This window comes from Babylonia areolata, chromosome 9 (genome assembly GCF_041734735.1).
Source record: "Babylonia areolata isolate BAREFJ2019XMU chromosome 9, ASM4173473v1, whole genome shotgun sequence".
Lineage (NCBI taxonomy): Eukaryota > Metazoa > Mollusca > Gastropoda > Neogastropoda > Buccinidae > Babylonia > Babylonia areolata.
In genome coordinates, this window is record NC_134884.1 from 13,226,551 (window position 1) to 13,238,983 (window position 12,433).

The window sequence follows — 12,433 nt, forward strand, 5'->3', positions numbered from 1 at the left end:
TGATATTGATGGACATTTGCCGTCAGACTGATATTAAATGGACATTTGCCGTCAGACTGATATTGATGGACATTTGCCGTCAGACTGATATTGATGGACATTTGCCGTGAGACTGATATTAAATGGACATTTGCCGTGAGACTGATATTGATGGACATTTGCCGTGAGACTGATATTGATGGACATTTGCCGTGAGACTGATATTAATGGACATTTGCCGTGAGACTGATATTGATGGACATTTGCCGTCAGACTGATATTGATGGACATTTGCCGTCAGACTGATATTGATGGACATTTGCCGTCAGACTGATATTGATGGACATTTGCCATCGCCATCAGACTGATTTTTTCCCCCCATATACCACCGAATTCTCTGACGGCACAGAAATGTGAAGACTTAGATGTGATGTGATGCAAGTCCTATTAAAGCTTGCTCGACAGAATTGTTTCGCATTTGCAGGAGCGTTTTTGTAGTTGATTTTTTTTTTTACCTGATCGATTTTTTATGAAAAATAGTGTGTGTTTAAATAATTATGTGTGTGTGTGTATGTTTGTGGTGTGTGTGTGTGTGTGTGTGTGTGTGTGTGTGTGTGTGTGTGTGTGTGTCCAGCCGTGGTGTTCCAGGTGTGCATCCAGAACCGCTACAAGCTGAACAAGAAGTTCCGGAAATGGCTGACCCTCTCCCAGGCCGAAGGGGCCGACTCCACTGTCAGGGCCATGGTTGGTCAGGCCAAGGTACGGTACAGTGGTCAGCAGTGGTGTCACTGTGTGTGTGTGTGTGTGTGTGATGTGGTGAGGCATGGTTGGTCAGATCAGGGTACGGAACGGTCATCAGCGGTGTCACTGTGTGTGTGTGTGTGTGTGTGTGTGTGTGTGTGTGTGTGTGTGCGTGTGTGTGTGTGTGTGTGTTTGATGTGGTGAGCCATGGTTGGTCAGATCTGGGTACGGAACGGTCATCAGCGGTGTCACTGTGTGTGTGTGTGTGTGTGTGTGTGTGTGTGTGTGTGTGTGTGTGTGTGATGTGGTGAGGCATGGTTGGTCAGATCAGGGTACGGAACGGTCATCAGCGGTGTCACTGTGTGTGTGTGTGTGTGTGTGTGTGTGTGTGTGATGTGGTGAGGCATGGTTGGTCAGATCAGGGTACGGAACGGTCATCAGCGGTGTCACTGTGTGTGTGAATCGGATAAAATGATAGAATAGACTGTGATGAATGAATGATATCGATACTTCAACAGCGCCTATCCTCGTTCGGAGACCAAGCTGTAAGTGATTTACAAACACGGGGTCATTTGCACAACAGGCTGCCTACCTGGGTAGACTGAGCCAACTGGAAGCTGCCACTGGGCGCTCATCATTCGATTCCTGTGTCATTCAATCAGATTTCAGGCACGCACACATACACACTCAGACAGAAATGCAACATTTTGCATGCATGACCGTTTTGTTTATTTACGCCGCCATGTAGGCCGCCATACTCCGTTTCCGGGGGTGTGCATGCTGGGTATGTTCCTGTTTCCATAACCCAACGAACGCTGGCATGGATTATAGGATCTTTAACGTGCGTATTTTGATCTTCTGCGTGCGTATACACACGAAGGGGGTTCAGGCACAAGCAGGTCTGCACATATGTTGACCTGGGAGATCGGAAAAATCTCCACTCTTTACTCACCAGGCACCGTTACCGAGATTCGATCTCGGGACCCTCAGATTGAAAGTCCAACGCTTTAACCACTCGGTTGAAAATGATAAATGTTAATGTCACGAAACCTTAAGATTTATAAGACACAATAACATAGGTAGATAAATGAATAATAATCAACGTCATTGATTGGAACAGTAATTATAAACAATTTTTCCTCAGTCTTGTTTGCATATATATATATACATCATCTATTAGGAACAACTGACTGGGAATATTTCCTGCGTTATTCGAATTTTGAATATCTTTTATAAATTGTTTCCTTAAGGCTTTATATTTAACACAATGATCAAGAAGGTGGATTCCGTCTTCCAATATGTTGCAATTGCTACACAATCTGTCTTCTCGTGGAATCTGAAATATCTCCCCTTTTCACTCTTTAGGTCATGTATGCTTATTCTATTTTGTTTATACCTGTCTGTGTTTGTTTTCTGATATATTCAAAAGATAGGTTTCAGCTAGGTCCTCTGCCATAATCGTGCTGTAAAGTTTAAATTTTGATTGTTTTTTTTTTCTTTTATCTTTCCAGTATCTAATAAAATCATTTTCTTTCTTTCTTTCTTTCTTTTTTTTTATATAGATAACTCATATAGCATCTTTGCGCTAAATGTTTTTTTTTCCCCAAATGTATCAAGGCATATGATCTCGAGTATCTTCTAACAAATATTAATCATGAAGAAGTTGTGTGTGGAGGTTGTGGGTGGGTTGGGGGGGGGGGGGGGGTTGTGTGTGTGCCTGTGTGTGTGGTGAGCGTGTCTGTGTCTGTGTGTCTGTGCGAATGTCGGTACGGCTTGCATGCAGGACAATATAAAAGGAACTGTAAAAAAAAGAAAAAAAGAAGAAGAAAGGTTGTCTCTTGATGTGGGCTCACGAGCACAGCCCACTTCATCAAGCAGTGTGGGGTCTGTCTCCCCCTTCATCAAGCAGTGTGGGGTCTGTCTCCCCCTTCATCCAGCAGTGTGGGGTCTGTCTCCCCCTTCAAGCAGTGTGGGGTCTGTCTCCCCCTTCATCAAGCAGTGTGGGGTCTGTCTCCCCCTTCATCAAGCAGTGTGGGGTCTGTCTCCCCCTTCATCCAGCAGTGCGGGGTCTGTCTCCCCCTTCATCAAGCAGTGTGGGGTCTGTCTCCCCCTTCATCAAGCAGTGTGGGGTCTGTCTCCCCCTTCATCAAGCAGTGTGGGGTCTGTCTCCCCCTTCATCCAGCAGTGCGGGGTCTGTCTCCCCCTTCATCAAGCAGTGTGGGGTCTGTCTCCCCCTTCATCAAGCAGTGTGGGGTCTGTCTCCCCCTTCATCAAGCAGTGAGGGGTCTGTCTCCCCCTTCATCAAGCAGTGTGGGGTCTGTCTCCCCCTTCATCAAGCAGTGCGGGGTCTGTCTCCCCCTTCATCAAGCAGTGCGGGGTCTGTCTCCCCCTTCATCAAGCAGTGTGGGGTCTGTCTCCCCCTTCATCAAGCAGTGTGGGGTCTGTCTCCCCCTTCATCAAGCAGTGTGGGGTCTGTCTCCCCCTTCATCAAGCAGTGTGGGGTCTGTCTCCCCCTTCATCAAGCAGTGTGGGGTCTGTCTCCCCCTTCACAGCACTCTCTGCAGCCCTACACTCCGGTTCATGTTCCCTCGCTGTTAATGACAGCTTCTGGGGACAAACCTCTTCACGTGGTTGGCGTTGTGTTGGTCTCCTCACTTACGATGCACTTCACCTTTCCATTCACTGACCCCCCCCACCCCCACCCCACCTCACGTCCCCTTTATATTTTCATGTATCGACAGTACATGTAGAACTGTTTACTGTACATGGTAGTAGATCACACAAAAACCGTACTTTCCAGCAGATAAAAATATAGTCACCCACACGTAGTTTTCGGGAATCTCCCAGTTCCCTCCAGCGACGTTGACTGACCGGGCTGGCTTAAGTTCACTACTTGTACTGTCAGCGTGTGCAGGTTTCAGTTCTCTTTTCATCTGAATGTCCCCCCCCCCCAGCCCCCCCCCCCCCCCCCATACTGACTCTCTCTCTCTCTCTCTCTCTCTCTCTCTCTCTCATTTTTTGTTGTTGTAAAATATGACTCTCAACGCAGAAGTGACTTGATGATGAAGGCACTCTTTTTGATGTTAACATCTGATGAACGCCAATCCAGTTACCTACCGATTGAAAAAATATCCCCCCCAAAAAAAAAACAACAAAAAAACAACAACAACAACAAAAAACAAAACAACAAACAAACAAAAAACAAAAACAAAAAAAACAACAATAAAAGTTGTCTTTTTAGTGAAACTTTGATAATGGCCTAGAGTGTGTGAATCCAAATAATTAACGATTGGCACAAAAGATAACAGTAATAATGATTATGATGAAGAAGAAGACGATACTAACAATAACTGTAGTAATTTGCACACACATACACAGTCGGTTGATTTTGTACATTCGCACATGCAGAACATGCGAATTAATCTCTGGGATACAAGCACATCAATGCACAGAAATAATGGTAAATGGTTTTTGACCAAGAGACTCCATAATTTTAAGCATCTTTTTTTGAAAAAAGAAAGACAAGAACTGCTGAACTGTTCAAGATGTGATCAACAAGAAAAGGGCAACAGTGTGCATCTGCTCCTAATTAGTAAAGAAAGAAAGAAAAAAAGAAGAAGAAAGAAAAAGGAATAAATCTTTCTACTGCTAGAGGAAATTAGCAGTGGCACCAACATGTCTGCTGCCTCGTGGCTCCAGAGGAGATGTCATGTCGATATTGACTGCTGTCCGCGGATGGCTTTACTGCTGGTCCCAGTCCCTGCACACAGTGTGTGGCCATGCTGTGGGGAGGTGAAGCAATCTGTGGCCATGCTGTGGAGTGGGGAGGTGAAGCAATCTCTCTGTGGCCATGCTGTGGGGTGGGGAGGTGAAGCAATCTCTCTGTGGCCATGCTGTGGAGTGGGGAGGTGAAGCAATCTGTGGCCATGCTGTGGAGTGGGGAGGTGAAGCAATCTCTCTGTGGCCATGCTGTGGGGAGGTGAAGCAATCTCTCTGTGGCCATGCTGTGGAGTGGGGAGGTGAAGCAATCTCTGTGGCCATGCTGTGGGGAGGTGAAGCAATCTGTGGCCATGCTGTGGGGAGGTGAAGCAATCTCTCTGTGGCCATGCTGTGGGGTGGGGAGGTGAAGCAATCTCTGTGGCCATGCTGTGGGGAGGTGAAGCAATCTGTGGCCATGCTGTGTGGTGGGGAGGTGAAGCAATCTCTGTGGCCATGCTGTGGGGTGGGGAGGTGAAGCAATCTCTCTGTGGCCATGGTGTGGGGTGGGGAGGTGAAGCAATCTCTCCGTGGCCATGCTGTGGGGAGGTGAAGCAATCTCTCTGTGGCCATGCTGTGGGGTGGGGAGGTGAAGCAATCTCTCTGTGGCCATGCTGTGGAGTGGGGAGGTGAAGCAATCTCTCTGTGGCCATGCTGTGGAGTGGGGAGGTGAAGCAATCTCTCTGTGGCCATGCTGTGGGGTGGGGAAGGGAAGCAATCTGTGGCCATGCTGTGGGGTGGGGAAGGGAAGCAATCTCTCTGTGGCCATGCTGTGGGGTGGGGAGGTGAAGCAATCTCTCTGTGGCCATGCTGTGGGGTGGGGAGGTGAAGCAATCTGTGGCCATGCTGTGGGGTGGGGAGGTGAAGCAATCTCTCTGTAGCCATGCTGTGGGGTGGGGAGGTGAAGCAATCTGTGGCCATGCTGTGGGGTGGGGAAGGGAAGCAATCTCTCTGTAGCCATGCTGTGGGGTGGGGAGGTGAAGCAATCTGTGGCCATGCTGTGGGGTGGGGAGGTGAAGCAATCTGTGGCCATGCTGTGGGGTGGGGAGGTGAAGCAATCTCTCTGTGGCCATGCTGTGGAGTGGGGAGGTGAAGCAATCTCTCTGTGGCCATGCTGTGGGGTGGGGAGGTGAAGCAATCTCTCTGTGGCCATGCTGTGGGGTGGGGAGGTGAAGCAATCTGTGGCCATGCTGTGGAGTGGGGAGGTGAAGCAATCTCTCTGTGGCCATGCTGTGGGGTGGGGAGGTGAAGCAATCTCTCTGTGGCCATGCTGTGGGGTGGGGAGGTGAAGCAATCTCTCTGTGGCCATGCTGTGGAGTGGGGAAGGGAAGCAATCACACAGCACTGTGCTGTGTGCCCTTTGTCTTCATGCTGACCTGCACGGTTGGATGGTTGGTTGGTTGGTTGGTGTGTACGTCAGTCAGTCAGCCAGTCAATTAGTCAATTGAGCAAAGGAGTTCGTTTGTTCGTTCGTTCGTTCTGCAGTCAGTTGGATGTGTCACTTCATTCCTCCGTTCATTTGTTCTTTCGCCAGTCCGTTCATTGCTTCGCTCATCGGTAAATTGGTTGGGGACTTAGTTAATTACTTGCTTACTTCTTTTCTTCTTTTTTTCTATTTCCGGCTGTCAGACAGTCCAGCTCCAAAACGCTGCAGGCTAATGTATTAATGTATGGCCACATTTTTCACTTACACCAGAGCTGTTATTACTAAGTCAGCCAGAGATAAGTTAAGATTCCGGCAAGGTTCCAGAATATCGGAAGTATTCCCAGTGCGTGCTGAGTGAAAGGTGGGCGAGGGCAGATTTATCTCTAAATAGCTTCACTGGATTTGGTTAGTGAAGTGAAATAGCACTTTTTAAATACTTTTCTTTCTAATAATAAAAAAAAAACCCAGCTTCAGTGACCTCAGTGCAAACTGGGTTTCCTCTTAAACAGAGACGAAGCCCGTAGAGTGCTTTCTCTCTCTGCTTCTGTATCTCACTCCCCCTCCCCCCTCTCTCCCTCTTTCTCTCATTCTCTATTGTCGTTTTGTTGTTGTTGTTTTAAATCTGGACATGGTTCTTAGTAATCCTTCACAACGGACAGTGACTTAATGAATAAAGTAGTGCCAGTCCCTCTGTCTCTTTCCAACATTCTCTCTCCTCTCCCTCTTTCCCTCTCTTTCATCCTCTCTCTCCCCCATCTCTCTCCACCCCTCTCTCCTCTCCCCTTTCTCTCCCTCTCTCCGTCCTAAACCAAATCTATTCATCTTCATCAAAACCCCTCATTCCTAAAAGTGTGCAACTCCAAAGGGTTTTATATATATACTTTTTTAACAACAACAACAAAAACCAGCCATCCCCCCAGCACACGGTAACTTTATCGTCGTTATCTGATGTCTGGCAGGACTTTTGCCTGGCGTCACAAATTCTCTGGGGCTGGTTACGGTGCTTGCTTCTTTTTTCACTTCACGTCGAAGAGCGATCGCGCGGAAGAGTTTACAGTTGGTGAGGATGGGGACGGGGCGAGGGGAGTGAGGGGGTGCGGGTGGAATGGTGTGGGGAGTAGGGGAAGGGAGGGTGTTGGTTGGGGCGGGGGGGTGGGGGGGGGGCAGAGGGCACTTCGTGCGATTGATTGAAGTCAACAACTCAGGTCTTCATGTCTTCTTCCCACCCTCAGCTCTCTCCTCTGTCAGCAGCAACCTATTGGAGAGGCGTGATATTTGCCCTGAACCTACACGGTGAGCCAGCTCCGGCTGCTACATCCTCAGATCCGCTCCGTCAAGGGGACGGAGGTTAAAAGGTAGGGCGAAATTCCCAACTAGCTCCCCTCGGTCCGTCTTGGAATTCGAATACGGAAAAAAATGACTGTTTATGGTTTGAAGTTGTTCAGTAAGCAAGGAAACACTTGGGGGAAAATCGTCAGTTTGTTAATTTTTGCTCTGCGGCGGAGAGGTTAGCCAAGCAAACTGATGACATAAAAGATTTGGAGGTTCGTGATATTGTTGGTAAACTACTTGATGTACGACTTTTCAGTTCCCTATCAGCTCCTATCCAAAGACGACACCTGTTGTGGGTTAATGGGAGAAAACAGTGTAGCTTCACCACCCACTTCAGAAGGGATGCAGTTTTGTGAGCGTAGCTCAGATTTCGTAACAAACACTGCAGGTGTCTGCATCTGTCGGACCCGAAAGACGCCAAGATGAAAACAGCGGGGTGCTGTCTGTCACGTAGCCTCAGTCCCAAGAAAATCACAACATCTGTGGCAACATCTATGTTCTGCTCATCTTCATCGATCATGATAAGCACGCATGCATGCACCCGCGCGCGCGCACGCGTGCACACACACACACACGAACACGCGCGCGCGCGCGTACACACACACACACACACACACACACACAAATACAAACGAACACACCCGCGCGCGAGCGTGCACACACACACACACGAACATGCGCGCGCGTGTACACACACACACACACACACACACACACACACACACACACACACACACACACACACACCAGTGCTCACATGTTCCCATTTCCCGATGGAAGGTATTGTCTTCCACCTCCCTCCCCTACCGGCAAAGATTGAGATGTGGTCTGAAGACTAGCCTTTCATAAGACAAGACACGCAACACCACGTGTGCACTGCGCACGTAGCGTTTGCTACCTGATCCATGACAATGACATCATCAGCACCATCTGCTTCATCATCATCATTATCATTATTATAATCATTATCATTGTTATTATCGTCATCACTGTTATGATTATCATTGTTATCATTATTATCATCGTCATCGTCGTCGTCGTCACCATCATATTTATTATTGCTATCATTGTTAGTAGTAGCAGTGGTGGTAGTAGTAGTAGTAGTTTTTATTAACAAGTACAAACAAAGAACAAAACACTGGAGGTCGCGCAACATTCTCTGTGGTGGTCTTCTGCTGTTTGTTGAACATTGAGGACATCGCACAGAAAATGCACTGTGGGTGCATGGAGGGGGGAGCGGAAGTGGGGGGGTGGGTAGGTGGGTGTTCTGGAGGGGCAGACTGACGATGTATGCGCAGTTTGCTACTCTCTGTCTCTGTCTCTCAATGTGGGATTCATTCGTTCCCGCTCCAGAGCAAACTTCCTTCCAGGAAGCGGAACAACCGTTCTTTGGAGTTTCCGTTCATTACCGCTACACTAGGGGAAGAAATGTCAGTGGCATTTTTTGTGATAACAATACCCCCTTCGCCCACCCCACAATGTCCTCCCGACTCCCTACCCCCCATTGCAAGACTCTCGCTCACTTAGATACTGTTGGGGTCTTTCTCTCTTTTTATGTGAGAATCCGCCTTTCTGTGTGTGAATCAGTCATCGTCCTCTCTTTGATACATCATTTTGATTCATTATTCTCCCCTCTCCCTCCCTCCCCCCGCCGCATCTCTCTCTCTCTCTCTCTCTCTCTATATATATATATATATATATATATATATATATACATGTGTGTGTGTTTGTGTGTGTGTGTGTGTGTGTGTGTGTGTGTGTGTGTGTGTGTGTGTGTGCTTATGTGCCGTTGGAAATTGCTATGGGGTTTTTAAGATCAGGTTAAGCACCAGTTGCAGCAGCAGCAGCAATAGTAGTGGTAGTAGTGATGATGGCAATAGTAACAGAAGCAGTATGTACTTGCAGTATGTCTACCATCCAGAATGTTCGGAGTATTGATCAGCGTAACTATGTAGTCTCCATGCCTCGTGTACACTAACCACCCTTCACTTACCGCAACAGTCTCCATCCCCCGTGTAACACCACCCTTCACTTACCACAACAGTCTCCATGCCTCATGTAACATCACCCTTCACTTACCACAACAGTCTCCATGCCTCGTGTAACATCACCCTTCACTTACCACAACAGTCTCTATACCTCGTGTAACATCACCCTTCACTTACCACAACAGTCTCCATGCCTCGTGTAACATCACCCTTCACTTACCACAACAGTCTCCATCCCTCGTGTAACACCACCCTTCACTTACCACAACAGTCTCCATGCCTCATGTAACATCACCCTTCACTTACCATAACAGTCTCCATGCCTCGTGTAACACCACCCTTCACTTACCACAACAGTCTCCATGCCTCATGTAACATCACCCTTCACTTACCACAACAGTCTCTATACCTCGTGTACCTCACCCTTCACTTACCACAACAGTCTCTATACCTCGTGTAACATCACCCTTCACTTACCACAACAGTCTCCATGCCTCGTGTAACATCACCCTTCACTTACCACAACAGTCTCTATACCTCGTGTACCTCACCCTTCACTTACCACAACAGTGTCTTTTTTTCTTTTTTTTTTGCCCATGCCAAATCAGCGCCTGTATTGCTGTTCAGGGAAAGGAAAGCAATACCCTTCCAGCTGTTCTGTGCTACTTTTTGACAGCATCAGAAAAAAAAAAATCTACATATTATTAAAGGCTGAACTCCATTAAATTCCATTTACTGTTTTCTGAAACGAAACAAAATAATGTTGTCGAAACTTAAGGCCTTCGTCTCGACTTTACGGGTTTCTTTAAAAAAAGAAAATGTTCGTTGTTTATTCATAGGGAAACTAATATTGTAAACTGCGAAGGAAAATGTCTTGTTTGTAGTGTGTATTTGTTTGTTTGCTCGGTTGGGGTTTTTTTTGTGTGTGTGTGTTTTGTTTGTTTGTTTGGGTTTTTTGTTTGTTTGGTTTTTTTTTGTTTTTTGTTTTGTTGTTGTTTCTTTTGTTTTGGTTTTTTTATCACCCTTTTTGGTTATATGGTTTGTGCAAAAGACGCTTTTGTAAATTAATGATGTTAGTAAAATAAGCAACAACAATATGAAACAACATCAAACACGACAACAAGAACTCATACAATGCTGTTCCATTGATAAGCTTCTCACCGGGCATACATGAAACATCCGTGCTCTAATGACCTCTCAATGGCCTGATAGAGAACATATACTGTGTGTTTTGCGTTTGTTCTGTTTCCTCCTGGAAGAAACACACTATACAAGAAAAATTACGATCACATAAATATGAGAAAGAAAGAAAGAAGGAAAGAAAGAACAGGAAAAGAAAGAAATAATGAAAAAAGGGAAAAGAGAAAGAAAAGCAGGAAGAAATCAGTATCAGTATCAGTAGCTCAAGGAGGCGTCACTGCGTTCGGTCAGATCCATATACGCTACACCACATCTGTCAAGCAGATGCCTGACCAGCAGCGTAACCCAACGCGTTTAGTCAGGCCTCGAGAAGAAGAAAATAAACAAATAAGAATTTTTTTTATTTTTTTAATAAAAAAGAAGGAAGAAAACGAGAAAGAAAAAAAGCGAGAGAAAAAAAAGAGAAGGAAAGTACATAAAAAGAAAGAAGGCAATACAAACATTCAAACCAAAGAAATACTACGCTAAAAACACACCTTGAAATACTCCAATGCTTGTTGAGTCTACACTCACTCTCTTTCCTTCTGTAATCCAAGCGCTTGCGCGCGCGCGCGCTCACACACACACACACACACACACACACACACACACACACACACACTTTCTCCCACCCACCTCCGCACTCTCTCTCTCTCTCTCGCTAACACACACACACACACACACACACACACACACACACACACACGCTCGCACACACACACACACACACACACACACACACACACACACACACACACACACACACACACACACACACACACACACCCCGAAGCAAAGCGCAACAAAACAAAACAAAAAAAAAAACAACATTTCACAGTAAATTTTTACGTCCCCTGCACAGAAGCTTAGCCTCTGTGATGTTCCGTTGTGCTAATCGTCTCCACCAGGCAGACTCCAACCCTTCCATTGCAGACGAGGATGCACTCCAGACTGCAACTGCTTAGTGTCAGGGTCTTCCTATAATCGCTCTGTTGGGAAAAACAACGTGTCGTTGCATGTCGACACAACTGCTCAGATCCATCTAATTACCGGTGGTTTGACTTGAACAAACAGCATGCCACGGAGTGTTGGGTGAAAAGATGAAACAAGGTTATGCATGTGGGGATTTCTCTCTCTTTCTTTTCTCTTTGTTTTTGTATGTTTGTTTATTTGAGTGTTTGTTCCTGTAATTTTCTGCCTTTAATATCAAAACCTCATCTTCATGAAATAAAAGAAAGCGAAGATGTGTGGTTATAGTGATTAATCTATACCTTGATTTTTATAACTTCTCTTTTTCTTTCCTTTTTTTTTTTTTTTGTCTTATCTTGGTAACAAACAAAACATAAACAAAAACAACAACAACAACAAAGAAATAAATAAATAAATAAATGGAAGGATTTTTTTTTGTTTAATGTCCCGTCACACATATCGGTGATTGAAGACATTTTGTAAAAGTATTTATGAATACATCTGAGTATTATCGGTTAGAAGGGGTGGGAGATGTGGATGAATGGAGGGTTTGGGGAAACTGGGCAAATGAGGGTAAAAATGTGGGTGAAATTTGAAAGAAAAACAAAACAAACAAACAAACAAAAAAAACCCTCTAAATACAGTTACAGGAAATTACTTAAAGGACTTCGTAAAAGAGAAGTCGTTAAACTGACAAGCGAAACAACTGATAATGAATGCAAAAAGTCAAAAACATCAACGTTCTCAGTCACTTGTGAAGACACACTTTCGTGTACAAAAGGCTTCATCAAGCTACAGTGAAAAATTATATGCTCAATTGTCAGGTTATTAAAGCATATACACTTGACATTAGAACAATACTTGGTCCGTAATGAATTTGATAATAGTCTGAGAGCTAAGCTCAGAATTGGTCTGCAAATCGGACCAAAGTCTGAGAGAGTCAACTGACGAGGTTTTAGACTTGAATTCAAGCACCTGTAAAAGTCTCTATAAATAAATAAAGACTGTGTGTGGGAGACGTTTTCTGCTCGCGATTTCTTTCCCGCCTTCCTGTTGTTGTTTT

At 45.7% G+C, this 12,433-nt stretch overlaps 1 protein-coding gene across 5 annotated transcripts in view; it reads left to right on the plus strand.

Moving 5' to 3' along the window:
• Positions 1-12,433, plus strand: part of LOC143286064 (inositol 1,4,5-trisphosphate-gated calcium channel ITPR3-like) — a 392,528-nt gene that overhangs the window by 251,685 nt on the left and 128,410 nt on the right. For all 5 annotated transcript variants that reach the window (XM_076593621.1, XM_076593622.1, XM_076593624.1 and 2 more), the window contains exon 4: positions 614-738. In XM_076593621.1, the coding sequence (XP_076449736.1) occupies positions 614-738 (125 nt within the window). The remainder of the gene's footprint in view (positions 1-613; positions 739-12,433) is intronic.